This window comes from Corvus cornix, chromosome 3, assembly GCF_000738735.6.
Source record: "Corvus cornix cornix isolate S_Up_H32 chromosome 3, ASM73873v5, whole genome shotgun sequence".
NCBI lineage: Eukaryota > Metazoa > Chordata > Aves > Passeriformes > Corvidae > Corvus > Corvus cornix.
In genome coordinates this window covers 97,180,117-97,194,933 of record NC_047056.1, presented here as the reverse complement: position 1 = coordinate 97,194,933, position 14,817 = coordinate 97,180,117, and the positions used below count along the sequence as shown (strand labels likewise).

The window sequence follows — 14,817 nt, the reverse complement described above, 5'->3', positions numbered from 1 at the left end:
AGGGCTGTGCAGGATGGCAGCAGCCACCGCTCGAACAGCAGTGGGAGAGTGGATGGTGTTTTTCCTGCCTTATCCGTTTCATCACTCCACGTTAATTTAGTGGTCTGGGAGTTTCACCCTGATGTTCAGCCCTTTCGAGGCGGAAGAGACGTGCTGGAGCAGCGCTGGCACAGTCACCCCAGGCCTGCAGCGAGGCGTTGTGCTGGAGGGACCATGGCCAAAACCATGCCAGGGAGGGTGCTGGCAACCCGGGAGTGAGGGCAATCACCTGCCAGCACAGGGCAGCCTGACTTTGGTTTTTGTTTGCCTCTGTAAACATGACCTCTCAGTTGCTTCTGCTAAGAGAGTGTCACAGTGATCACACCAGAGTGTTACTAGACTAGAAATAACGCGGGAGTCTTCAGCTGTGTTCAGGTACTAACTCAAGATGAGAGTGCTGGGTTCAACGTACTCTGTCATCAGTAGAAGCACTTTTTATTACATACTGTGTTATTGTCTAACAAAGAAGGCTCTAATAACACTTGGGTTGCACACTGATAAATAGTACTCTTAATTTCAAAAGAAGTGACTTGCATGTTGATTCAGGTAAAAGTGCCTGGATGTATATATATCTGAAGTGGAGCTAAAACCTTGCCTAGACAAAAAATACCCATCTTGACACTTCCCTGTTGGCTGATTTAGGTTTCCTGCTCAAGGGAAAGTCCCACTTGGAGGCAGGCGTGCAGCTCTTGGCACATACTGTCCAGGGATGTTAGGCCTAGGAATGGGGTTCAGAGCACTGGTTCTGTGCTCAGATTCCCTGGATTACCCTAAGAGCAGCCAGTTTAAGCTTATACAAACACATTTGCTATTATGATGTAACGCTGTGTGTAGTCTGTTGCTTTAAAAATGCAGTAGCAGAGTAATAAGCTCTTGTAAACAAAAAACTGACAAAGACACCAACACCCCAACCTAAACAACCGTAGCACCTGCAACAGGCAGGTCATCAAGTTTTCTAACATTTGTGGACTTTTGACTAAATTTATGATAGCCAGAAAAGCAGATTGTTCAGTGTCCATTTTTCTCCCAAGTCACTCCTTGTTCCTAGCATTAATTCAATGAATGGGAAAAACTGCTCAGCTCATACTGATGGCCAGGATTAGTATGTACAGAGATTTGGATTGGTTAAGTGTTACAATCCAGTTTAAATCCAGAAGAGCAAAGAAAATTAAGTCTCTGTGTATAAACTGGAAAGAATTTAGAAGGTTCAAAATATACCCAAAAGATGTGATTAAAACCAAACAACGTTAGATGTTGGTGCCAAAACATGGATATGTTTTATTTAATAGTAAAAGAGGCAAAGAGAAAAGAAAGAAAGAAAGAGATAGAGAAAGAAGTGTGTGGGGGGACAGGGAGAGAGTGACAGGGATTAGGTGGAAGCATATCACCCATGCGAAGGTCCCAATGATGTCTCGTGTCTCCCCTCCATCTGCTCTGCTGGTGGTGAGGGTCCCCCCTTGCTGCCGTGGCCACGCTGCCACACACCGCCACACGCCAAAGAGTATAGAATCCCATGGATTAATATACATTTTGGGCAGGTGGGAATGCCCACATACCTCCCTTGCAGGGAGCCAGTGTGACACTGTTCCTTGCAACACTGGGGGTCTGTTGCATCATCTCTGGTGTAGGGTCTGAGCACCCCTTTTGGGGGGGGCATTGACGGGCCATGACACCCTCTCTACTGTCCTTCACATGGATGCGGCTTTTTCCCTGTGTGAAGGGCCTCTCAGCTGAGCTGGTCTGCACTGTGCCTCTGACCAGAGGTTTTTCCAACACACACCCATAGCCTCTCCTCCCTCCACCCTTTTGGTGCGAGGGTCTGTGTGAGCCTGGCAGCTGACAGCCCTGGGGCAGTGGCCTCCACTCCTGAGGTGTTAAGCTTGTGCTTTGTGAATGTCCCCAGCCCTGAGTTGTTACTTTATCTTATCTTCATCAACCAGCGGTGTTGGGCCTCTCAGAGCCCCATTCAGGGTTCGGTAGTCTTCTCTGCAGCTTTTGTAATATAGTTTTAAAAGTCCTTCATGAAAATGTTTAAGTCATAAATGACAATATTTCAGTCTCTGACACTAAGCAACAGTGATCAGGACCTGATTAAAGAGTACCAAAAAGAAAGATAACAAGGAATCATCTCATCAGTCTAGTAGTCTGCACTCAGTTTATACTGTGAAGTCATTCATGAAAGGGAGAAAGAATAGGTGATGTGTGGATGGATCAAAACATGACTGTTAATGAATAAAGATGCAATGTGACTGTCTGCAGCTTCCTAGCTCCATGCTGTGAGTGCTACTGAACAGACCAGGATGCTGCATAACAGCAATGAGAAAAAAAGGTGTAGAGATACGTTTCCTTTTGGATACTGAATTTATGTTAGGGGAAGGATGCAGAGTGTCAAGATCGATGTGCCTGGTACCCAATAATGCCTGGTACTCAAAGTATCTGGCAGGTTTTTAAGAATCACTGTGGACCTGTGATCTTTAAAAGAAGTTATGTCATTACAAAGTAATATAATTAATAAGGATCTTATGCCGTGCAGTCTCAGAATGGGCAGGGTGAAGAAGTGGAAAGAATAAATTAGTCAGATGTGTAACAAAAGTATCCCAGCAGCAATAGAATGCTATGAATGCCATGAATATATGATGTCATGATGTTACGAATATAGTAAGTAATATAATAAGTGGAAGAAACAGAGCAAGATGGCAAGTCTTGTCAGGGTTTTAGCTAACTCTAGAATTGGAAGCAAAACTAAATCTATTACTAGTTCACTTCTCTGAACAAGGCTGATACAACCACCTCACGGGTAGGCTGTTCTTCTAAGTGTAAACTGAAGGTTGTGATGATGCAGAGGGACTACTGCTTTGCAGCTTCACTGACACATAGTTTTACACTGAACAATAGGCAAGTATTTTGTTCTGCAAGATCTCAGTTCTGAGAAGGAAGATAAAAACACGTCCTTTTCATGTCTTATATTTTCAGTTGAGGAGATGAGATGGCAATATACATTTGCAGGGTATGCTAGATAAAGTGCCTACCTAGTGACCTACCCACCTAAAAGTTCAGTTTTAAATAGGAAACACTTGATTCAGGTCGCATCAGATTTTGCTTTAAAACCTTATGTGGGGAAGCACATAATGGTTAAATATGTTTCAAGCTAAAATACATTTATCAAAGAATATTAAAATACTTAGCTAATGTGTATATATTAGTCATTAATGTGGGAAAAGTAATCAGCTAACATTTAAAGAGAGTTTAAGTAAAAACATCTTAAAGATGTGCCCTTACTTAAGTGATGAGTATAGTTTTGAACACATATAAGTCCTCCTTTTTTTCCTACAGTCTGTTATAAATACAGAAATAGCTGCCACAAAAAAGGCAAATAAATGAATAAATAAGTTTTGGTTCTAATGTGGGGGAGAAATATAGGACCCCTTATAAAGTGTAAAACATGACTGCTGTGCATGGCTCAATGACCACTCATTCAACATGGTGCCACCATGTTTCTACCAAAACAGGGACTTGCTCTTGTCTTTTCTCCCTTAGTCACCCATCCCAAGCACCTCATCTGTGGTAGCACAAGTGCTTGTGCAAGTTTTGATTTGGCAAAAATTGGCTGGATTTGTGTATTTGATCAGTTTATTCTGTAGTGGCTATACAGGGTTACCAATCCACATATATATTTACATTAATCTGTATTCAAGTGAGAGGTTTTTTTGACTGAATGCTTCAGCTTTGCATTGGGGGGATTAAATGGTTCACTTCTTGATAAGTCTTCACACTCATTTCAAAAAAACTGAGTTACAGAGCCTGAAATGTCTTTTCTGCCCCAGGCTGATTGGAAAACCCCCAACTCCACTAATGCTACAGCAGCCAAAGAGCAAGTACCATGGAGCAAACACAGGTATCACATAGCCTAGCACTGCTAAATGACACCACAGTAAAAATGCCAGCCGTCACAGGAGGAAAAGGATCCCTGTCTCCTGCCACTGCAGCAGAACAGCATGGAAAAATCAGCAATGGAGATGCAGTGGTAAAAGTAGGGCTGGCATCATCTACAGCCTCAGTTGTACCAACTGAGAGAAAAAGCAAAGGGTGTGCAGAGTACCCAGTGGACTTCAAAAATCTTTTTTTTTCTGGTTTGAATCTGAACTCTGCATGTTGGTCATGACAGCAGGAGAGTTATTGCTCAGTCCTTGCATGTAAATTTGATGTGTGAATCTGTTCAACCAGAGAATAGTGAGGGTAACAGAAGGTCTTTTCTTTCCCCATAGCTTACTGCATGTTGTTCCTGTAGTATGTGTTGACCAAAGGAGACTACAAGTAATAAAAATGTGCAAACCTGTAAGGAATAAGAAATCCTTCCACTATAGGAAATTATAATTAAAAGAAAAGTTAATCAAGAGCAATAAAATAAAAACATCACAGGCAGGAAGTAATGAAAAGTCTCAGTGGAAACCTTTACAGAGATAATCAGTGTAAATAAATAATCTTGATCTGAGAAAAGCACACATAAGCATTTTGTAAGAGTATATGAAGTCTTATGAATATGTTGGAAGAAGCAAGAAAAATGCAGTAATTATATTCTCATACAACCCTCACCAAGTTGTTTCTCTGTTCCACCAAGGCCTGTCAAATACATAAGCTCTTCGGGTTTGGGGTTTTTTTAAAGAGAGGTGTTATCCAAGTGATACACATAGTAATGTTGAGCCCATTTGCTGGTTTTGCAACAGAAAGCAAAATTAACGCCAGTGTTTTGCATTCTTGGCATTTTACTGGGCCACCCTTGTAAATCTGAACACAACACTGCAGCTCTGGCACCATGTGGTCAGCTTTGTTACAGGGATCTGTATTAGAGCGATGAGGGAAGTCCAACAGCTGGAAACGCAGCAGCTTGGATACCTTGGGCTGTTTCTGGAGGTGGCCACACCAGTGTGTCCATCTTTGCTACTTTGATCTTGTCAGAAGCTGAGGTGCTGAATTTGGCACATATCCAGAGCTCCAAGCTTTGGTCTCCCAGTACATGACAGTCTGGATACGAGGATACATGGCAGCAGCTTGCAGCTGGCAATGGTTTGAACTGCTTGGGCAAGGTATGTCATTAATGCATGTAAATATCTTGGAAGTGGCTGCTAAGAGGATGGTGTCAGACTCTTTTTGGTGGTGCTCAGCGACAGGACAAGGAGTAGTGGCCATAAACTAAAACATGAGCAGTTCCACCTCAACATGAGGAAGAACTTTTTCACAGAGGGTGGCAGCTGTTCAGGGAGATTGTGGAGTCTCCCTATCTCGAGACATTCAAAACCCACCAGGACATGCTCCTGTGTCACCTGCGCCAGGTGACCCTGCCTTGGCAGATGACCTGCAGAGGTCCCTCCCAACCCTAAGGACCCTGCGATTCTGTCAAGGTGTTTCTCCTCACTCCAGAGGCCACCTCGGCACAGGCCTCAGCTAGAACACAAGCACCCTTGATTTGCACAGCAGAATGAGAACCAGCTTAACGACCTCGTTCAGCTCCAGCCTTTTGGACGTGCTAAATGTGTCAACGCACCTGAGAGGTCTCATTTGCCTTTTAACAACTGGGGCTTCCAGAACGAGGTGGTTGATGCCAAACCGCTGCAACCTCACACACCTCGTGCCCCGCCCCCAAAACAACAGCTGATTTAGGTTTTTAAAATACCATTATTGGCGGGGAGAGGGAACAAAACCAACCACACAAATAAGCCAACCCATACAAAGCCCCGCGCCGCAGGATTTTCCGGTACTTTGGCCTCTCTGGCGGCCTGTTGGACGCCCCGGCGCTCCCGTGAGCGCGGCGGCCGCGCAGGCGCAGCGGTGCCGGGGTGGGCGCAGAGCGGGGCGGGGGCGCGGATGGTGGCGGGGCCGTGCGATGCTACGCTGGCTCGTGGCCGTGCTCAGTCACTCCTGTTTTCTCCCCAGGGCCGGTTCTATGTTCTACGCGGTGCGCAAGGGCCGGCGGACCGGCGTCTACCGCACCTGGTGAGCAAGGGCCGTGGTGGAGAGGGGAACCCGCCCGGCCCGGCCTCACCGCGGCCCGCTCTGTTGCAGGGCGGAGTGCCAGGAGCAGGTGAACAATTCCCCTTCGCTAGCTTCAAGAAGTTCGCCAGCGAGAAGGACGCCTGGACCTTCGTTCGCGCCGGCCTCCCGGGGCCTCAGCAAGCCCGAGCCGGCAGGTAGCGCGTCCCGCCGCCCGGGCGGGAGGAAGGGAAGGAGGGCGGGCGGGCGTCCCGCCGGGGCTCGGGGCAGGCAGGAGGCGGCCCGCCTGCCCTGCACGGTGGCTGTGCCAGCGCTGCGGCCTCTGGCGGAAGGCGGGCACCAGCCCCCGTTCATTCCGCGTCACTGGCGCAGGGCCGTGGCGGTGGCCCCCGGACGCAGCGGTGGATGTGCCAGGGCAATGAGAGCGTTTCTGTGGGTCCTTGGAGAGCGTTGCTTGTTCTGTGTCTGTAATTAAGGTGTAAGGGCCCTTACATGTCTGTTTCTTCTTCGGTTTGATTTAGGATGAAGAATGACTTGTGTATTCTAGTCTTTTTGCATAATAGTTTGGGGTGGTGTCAGATAAGACTAACATTGCTAATAGTTGATATCAGCTGTTGACTTTAGAAGCAGTCATTTCGAATAAAATTTGATTTTGCTGAATTTGTTTTTTTTTTTTTAAGGGGCACTTGGTCCTCCAGCTGTAACTCAAGAAAGTGGTAGCCAGAGAGAGGAACCAGAATTCAATACCGTTTGTTGTAGTACATGTAAAAGGCCATATGAACAGTCTACAAACGAAGAGCAGATTGCAAAGCGTGTAAAACATGATGAAGCACGCTCAGTGTGCTCAACATCAACAGTCAGTGAAGATAAGTTTTCATATATGGGTGAGGTCTTTGATAATTAATTTAATATCCTTTTTTTACTCTCTGTGAAGTAACAAGTGTAACTATTAGAAAGCTTTTAGAGAGGTTTTTATATGGCAGCATTAGGCCCACTATTGCTTTTTGAAATGAAAATGTGAGTCGTGATCTATTTGTTCACATTGTCTGTCAGTTTAATTTTGATTGGTTTTAACTGATACCAACATATAGCTTAATCATATCATTCTAGGTGTGATTTTATGTGTGTCTGGGTTACAGACTATATTTAAGTGTATTGCTGTAGCTGGGAAGTTTTGAAGAAGACATGAAGTATACTGAGATGTATGGGACGTGGGGCAGAAGCTGTTCTTGAGGCTGGCTGGTTTGACAGCCAGCAGTGAGGGTGTCAAGCTGCAGTGGAACTTGTGGTGTTCTGTGCTGCTAATTCATGTGGCTTCTGCAGTTAAACTTTAGGAAGGGCTCTCTGGGGAGGGATGTTTTGGGGATTAATACGCTGGCAAACATTTCTTTCAGCTTAAAGAGTCCATGTTCTTAAAGTGCTTGAACTTCTGATTTTGGTAATTTTTTTGTAGGTGACTTTGCAGTTGTTTATACAGATGGCTGTTGCACTGGTAATGGACGTAATAGGGCACGAGCTGGAATAGGTGTCTACTGGGGACCAGGCCACCCTTTGTAAGTAGCTGGCTGGAGTTTTTTTTTTATTAATATATTCTATTTGGTTTTTATGTGCTTTACAATACCAGCCTCCTTTTAAATATGAAACTCTGATGTTGAGACTCATAATGACAATGTTATGAGACAGAGGAGATACTGAGGGGAACAAAGAAAGCAGCTTCTCTGGGAAAGACAACTGGAAATATTTTGGAGGGCTGAAGCTAGAATTCAAGTAACCTGGAAAATTTTAAAATAGAAGTTGGTGTGCACAGAAGATGACAAATGGAATGTCATACTGATGTCAGGTCCTGATATGTGGGTTGCTCTATGCCGGTGAAAGCTAGAGCTAGAATATCCATTCATACTTTTTTATAAAAATAAAAGTAACTCTCTTGTCTTTAATTTTTAAATGTGTAGCCATTTTACACCAGTCTCAATACTTGGGGTAACTAATCTACTATTTGTTCTTTGGACACAGAAATACCAGTGAAAGACTTCCTGGACGGCAGACTAATCAAAGAGCAGAAATCCATGTAAGTAGTCAATGTCCTGAATTCTCCATGTTAGCCTGTTTCAACTCTGGTTTCCAGAAACCAATATGGAGCTCTAAGGGAAGTATGTAAAATATCCAGAGTTACGACTTCAAATAAATAGTTATCTTCAAGTTTTATTGGTCTTTATTGGCTTTGAAGAAGGTAATTCACCTTGAGAATTCCCAAATGTCACCAAGCACAGCTATTTAAACAGCCTTACATTAGGGAAGTCTGCTCTCAAATCTGCATAGATTCCCTTTCATTTTCAATGTGTATGTTTCTGACCTTGGAGTGAGGGCTGCTGAGTATTGGTTAAGAGGAGAGTCAGCTTCTTAGGATGGCAGAATCAGAGTATTCGTAATCCTTGGGTAAATCTAAGAAACAACTCTAGGCTCCTGACTAACTTCTGTTTGTGACAGCAGGTTTAGTCTTCCCTTCTCATCTCCTCTTAATTATGATACTGCTGCTATGCCATACTCTGTGTTTGGACATGAACTGAAATGGGCACTTGATCTGCTTGAAAACTGCAAAGTTTATTTTAGAGATAAGCAGAGGTGGTGTTGGTGTGCCAGTCATCAAACTTGTCACTAAAGAGCTTTTCAGTTCTACATCCACACCCAGCCACTTCTCCATGTTACATTTCAGAACCCGTTAAGGCTTCCAGACTGTTGGAAACGATATGAATCCTTCCTTCTCAAAGTTTTGGAGAAAATGCCTAAAACTTGTTGTGCAGTTGATAGAGGTTTTGGTAGTTAGAAAATGGTTCAGAGAGCTACTCCTTCAGCACAGAGTTGAAACTCAGAATGTTATGAGGTTTTGTTTGCCATTGAAACTTAGGTGCCTGCCTCTGCCTGAATCAAAAAGGCGTTGTCTGCATACATAATTTTGGGATCCTCTACACTAAAATGTGTTGATAATCATTGGTGGAGAAGTTACAGTAATACTCTTTGCAGTTCTGTGTTAGCATCAGGTACTTTCTTGGTATTTTAATTCTGTGTGGTCAGAATCCTTTCTGAACTGTGATTGTATTGAAATGTTCTTAAGGCAGCCTGCAAAGCAATAGAGCAAGCCAAGAGTCAAAACATCAAGAAGTTAATAATCTACACTGATAGCAAGTTTACTATTAATGGTAAGTTAACAATTTTAATTTTCCTGATACTTAAAAACACTGCATGCTATTTCATTATATTAAGACCCACAGAACATTCTGAGTCCTGGAGAGAGGAATGTAAGGAAGACAATGCATAACTCGTCACTCATGACCGCTTGGTGGAAAACTTTGGAGTATCAGACCTTGCCTGCTAACCATAGGAAATAAAAATAGCGTCAAAGTGTCTGTTACAGTAGTTACTGACAGAAGTAACAACAGGATTTTTGTCTTGAAGTGCTTAGTGTGACACAAGATCTAGAAAAATTGTTGCTTATGTATAGGCTGTGAACGCTGTACTCAGGAAATGACTTGGAAGTTGATGTGGTAACCTGTAGGTTTTTTGTTGGATTGGAGAGTCTGTCTTAAACACATGTGTGAAATACATTCAAGTTTTCTTGCTTCCAAGCTTTTAGGCTATACTGAAAGACTAGCCAGAAATGATATGTGCTCAGAGTATGTATTAAAAGTTTCACCTTCATCCAAAGACGTTGGAAACTTAATTCTATTCTCTATAAATACCATATGAAGCAGCTGGTAAGACTTAGTTTCTGAAAAAAACTTTCTTCCTCTTTCCCCAAGATCTTCAGATTTTGTTCCTGTGATAATCTTGAAGTGCATAAGTATTTTTTTTCTTTCTTTTTTTTCTCAGTTTTACAAAGGCAGTACATGTTTCCAGATTGCTTTGGAGATTTGATTTTGTGGGTTTTTTTTTGAAATGACCTTAAACAAAAACTTAGTGCTACTTATGGTTGAAAATTAAATGTTGCTCTTTTACCCTGTTTTTATCTTAATCTCTTTGGTTTTGCTTGCAGTTTCATTTTGCATTTTGGGTCACCAAGATGCAGGTTCCGATTCTTGTTCAACCAAAGTTATTTTGTAGATGTGTCTAGGAGTTATTATTTAAAAATGCCAGAGAAGGAGGCCTGTAGTTAAGTACAAATGGATGTAGTTTGGTTTTAAGGAGGTTTTGTGTGCAAGATTGGTGATTTCCTATTTGGTTCAGGTCATGAAAGCAGTAAGGATGTCTTACATTGTCCACACGAGCTAAGATATTAAAAAAAAAAAAATCCTTACTTAAGCAGAACATAGACAATTTTCTGGCCAGCAGTAAACTTAGGTTACTGGACCATCAAGCAAATCCTTAGCTTCAGTTTATTGCAGTTAATGAGATAATTTGTGTATAATGCATATATAAGATTGTAGTATTTAAATTAAATATCTCTTTGGGAAAACATGGTTGGGTAATTCAGATAATAATGAAAAAATACAATCCTGAAAGACAGCAGCAGAGAACGAAACAAGAATTATCTTTTGTCTCCAGTGTCTTTGTCTGAGACTTTGTACAGGAGTTAATGTCTTGTTAAAGGCTGTTGGCTCCATCTAGATCCTTGTTGGCTCCTTTAATAGCACTGTTTACTGTTTGCACAGGTATTACGAGCTGGGTTGACAATTGGAAAACAAATGGCTGGAGAACAAGTTCAGGAGGAAGTGTAATAAATAAAGAAGATTTTGAAAGGCTTGATAATCTAGTAAAAGACATAGAAATTCAGTGGGTAAGTTCCTTGTTTCTTATTCTTAATGACATCTTAAACATGTTTCTGGTAAAAACTTAAAAGTGTGGTCATAACTGAGAATTTTGTAGACCATAAGACTCACATCCTTAAATAAAACTGTAAATACAGAGGAGCTGCTTGTTGTGTTTAAAGCAAATTAGCTACATAACAAAGATTCTTGGAACCAGTATTTCATTTAAATGAATATTTGTGTTTGTTTCCTGTCTCTTACTACTACTTAGAAAATGCCTGCAATAATTATTTTTAGTGTGTTAGTAGATGCAATTTCTGTTACTGGAAATCTAACCTTGGAATATAACTGTCTTTTTGTGTCATAGCTGAATTTCTGTATTTGCTTTTCAGAACTCATTAAGATGCTGGTTTGTTGGAGTAAATCACATGAGTGTCTTTAAACTGAGAAAACCGAGTGTGTGTAACCCCAAATAAGCTAACTCTAGTTTTCTATTCCTTAACTGTGTTTCTTCTGAGAAAAATTGGCAAAAAGATCTTTAAAATAACAATTCTTAAGTTGTTTTGCTCTCCAGTAAAGAAGTAACTGGATATATATATGGGTATTTCTGGTAAAATGTATTTTTCTGAAACCTTAATATCAGTGCTTAACACTTTAGGGAATATATTCCTTCCCCTCTTAAATTTTAGCCTAACTGTGTTACAAGAGCACTGGATTGAGAAAATGTGTATACCATTGACTTTGCAGCTGCTAATGGCATGTTTACTCAGCTTCTGTCTTTCCTCTGTAGAAAACAGGGTCATGTAGATGTTTAATGTGCAATTTTTTAATGGGAATTTATTGCAGATACTCTGTTCATGTTGTTCTGTGTTAGAGTTGTTGACTCCAGTTTACAGGCTGACTTGATTTTCTATAGCTGCTCCTATTTTCTGTTGAGGAGAAACTAAAAATTCAAAGACCAACTAAGCTGTTCTTGGGAATATTTTACATAATTAAGAGATACTCCTTTATGCACACTTCTTAAACCTGAATCTCTTTTAAAAATTGGGAAGAATTTTGTTTCAGGAGGAGTGTTGTATGCATACAGAATCTTCCATGGGCTGCACGTGAATCTCTGCTCCACCATGGACTTCCCTGGGCTGTAAGGAGGACAGGCTGACTGACCATGGTCTGCACCACAGACTGCAGGGGCATCTCTACTTAGGTGCCTGGAGCACCTGCTCCTTCAGCAGTGACATTGGCATCTGCAGAGCTGTTCCTCTCATGTATTCTCAGTCTTTTCTCTGGCTGTTGTGCAGCATTTTTACCCTTTCTTAAACATGTTATCACAGAAGAGCCATCAGCTTTGCTGGTGGGCTTAGCTGTGTCTAACTGTGGGTCCCTTTTGGAGCTGTCTGGATCTGGTTCTGTCTGATGTAGGGGCACTGCTGGTGTCTTTTCACACCTGCAGCCCTTCACCTGGTACCAAACCCTTGCCATATAAATCTAGTATCATCTCACACACCTTCATGCTTGTCCCCTCTCAGATCTTGTCAAATAGCAAGCTTGATTTTTCTTCCTCACCTACCTACTCCACCCTTACTTCTGACAAGGATGGGCTTAGAGTTGAAAGATTTTTCCATTCCTGATTGATGGATGGACAATTAAGACATCTAAAAATTGAGAGATTCTTTTAATATCCTGTGTCTGTATCCTAAGCAAGTGCTCTAACTACCAAGGCTTTTAGTGGAATAGAGGTCTTTTGCTTTTGGGGAAAGATTAACTCAGTCTAAGCACTGAATGCAGGGAGGTGTTTTTCTCTCTTCTCTGTAAGTGGGAATTTTGAGTTAGAGCTGTTGTCTGCATGTCTTAAAGGAGAGGTTAGGTGGTCCTTATGCTATTCACTAATTCCCATAAAGATGATTTTCACAGTTTGGCAAGACTTTCCCTAGAAGAAGAGAGACTATGAAAATCCCTGGGAAGAATGACTAAGGGCTAAATATTAGGTGAGGATCTCTGAGGAGGTGCTCCTGTACTATCAGTGACAGGGTGTTGCTTGATCAAATTTCATGTATCTACTTTCTTCCTGGTTTCTTTCAAATCTAACACTCCTATATTTTGCCCTGACAGATGCATATTCCCGGTCATGCTGGCTTCCGAGGAAATGAAGAAGCTGATAGACTAGCAAGAGAAGGAGCTTGTAAACAGAAGTGCTGATGTCCTGGGATTAGAGACTGTTGCGCTGGGAGGAAAAGGCCTAACATGACAGCAACAGCTTGAACTGCTGTAATTGTTTTGGAGTTGAACTTTGAGCTGTACTTCTTTCTGGCCTGAAGCACTACATATAAACCAACTTCTGGGAAGGAAAACCCCACATTTTCTTCTATTGCATTTGTTTTATAATTGAGACAATATTTAGTTGATGATACTGAGAATTTGTTTTTTCTGCATCTATTGGAAGGGCTGTGGTCAGTGTTTTTAGCTGTCTTGTGTACTTATGAATTCACCATAAAGACAGGCTTCTGGAGAAGTAATATTAAATTGAAGTGTTCTGTATTTTTCTTAGTGAAATAAATTATTTTTTTTTGTACAGAGGTGTATATTGCAGCCCAAAATAGCTGGGGCAGACTTTGGGGTTGGTTGATTTGGTAGGAGGTCATCTAAGACAGATGTCCATCCACAGATGGGTTTGTAACACTGACCTGTGTGTGCCTCACAGTGTCAGGTACAGCACCAGTAGCTTGCTTTTATCATGGTTTTTTGCAGGGTGGCATAAATAAAGAAGAAGCCAGATCACAAGAAAACCTGAACAATGAATTTTTACTGTTCTGTACCTGCTTCATGTCCAAACTCTTTGTCTCTGGCTTCCTGTTTCCATTAAGTAGTTTTTTTTATGCATACTGGTTCTCATTAGCATTGTTAGTTCCTCTTCAGTGTTGTCCCAAAGGTAGTAATAGACCAGTTCATCTGAAATGGGACTAGAAGATGATAAGCTTCTTCATATCTTCTGGATATCAAATGTTTGACTTCATTTTTTCCAGTCAATTATGGGATTAATGGAATGGCTAATGTGCACTTCAATTGGAGAGTAATTACCAGTAATCAACATGGGTTTATTTTCTATGCAAGTATACAGGAAAAGCAAACAGGTTTGTTGTGTTATCTGTGTCATCTTCTCTATATGATACCTTTGTACCACTGAATAGTAGGGCTTAAGCTAGAAGTAACTGAAATGTTTTTGTATTTGTTAATTGCTGTACAGAATGGTTAGAACTGCAGAAGCTTGTTACTTAATAGTTCTCATGCATTATAATATCATATCCTGAGGCCAAGTATGAGGTTTTACATATTTAGTCGCATGGTTGTGGTAGGAGGAGGAAACTGGCTAGCCAATAGTTAATAGATCAGTGAGGGTTGGTTGTGTTTTTGGTTTTTTTTTTTTTTTCTCCAAAGCTGTACATTAGAGTTCATCTAGGGGTCATGAGGGCACTGATTGGATTGCCCCCTCTGCTTCTTTTGTATATCTGCACACAGTTATCTGTTTAATTTGGAAGTTTGGCTGCAAGGCTAAGATCCACCACCCCAATCAGATTTCTAATTACTTGGCTATGGTACATACTCAGTTAAACAAGTAAATTCTATTTGCTGTATGGAAAACAGTATTTTTTTGGAAGCAGAAGCTTTGGAAAAACTAAGCTAGTGGTGGGTAAATCATAAGAACTGTGTAATACTGAATTTAGGTCGCTTGGTTACCTGCATCTAATAGGTAGATTATAACAAAATCTAATAGGACAGTTTTATATTAATTTGATACAAATATTCTTAGTCTGGAAATTTAGGACAGAAGAAAGCAAAGAAGAAGGTTATAAGAATAAGGCTGATTAAAGGATGAAAAAGAAATAGTACTTTTCACAAGTATTTAACAAGGCCTTGAGGGCCTGCAGAGGATGTTGGATGTCCAAGTCCTCTTTTCAGCAAACTGCAAGTTTAGGAGAATATTGGCAGTTACCAGCCATGACCTTCAGTGCTGGCTGTCGCAAATCATCTCCTTGTCCTCCATCTGCCTTAA

General features: G+C 41.6%; 1 protein-coding gene across 1 annotated transcript; it reads left to right on the top strand.

The window, feature by feature from the left end:
- The first annotated feature begins 5,869 nt into the window (after nucleotides 1–5,869).
- Nucleotides 5,870–13,348, top strand: RNASEH1 (ribonuclease H1). The gene is given in 10 exon segments (XM_039569336.1): nucleotides 5,870–6,030; nucleotides 6,100–6,122; nucleotides 6,125–6,209; nucleotides 6,211–6,224; nucleotides 6,708–6,911; nucleotides 7,481–7,580; nucleotides 8,041–8,095; nucleotides 9,140–9,224; nucleotides 10,674–10,798; nucleotides 12,879–13,348. Coding segments are annotated over 10 exon segments (888 nt in total). The 5' UTR covers nucleotides 5,870–5,920; the 3' UTR covers nucleotides 12,966–13,348.
- Nucleotides 13,349–14,817: the final 1,469 nt, after the last annotated feature.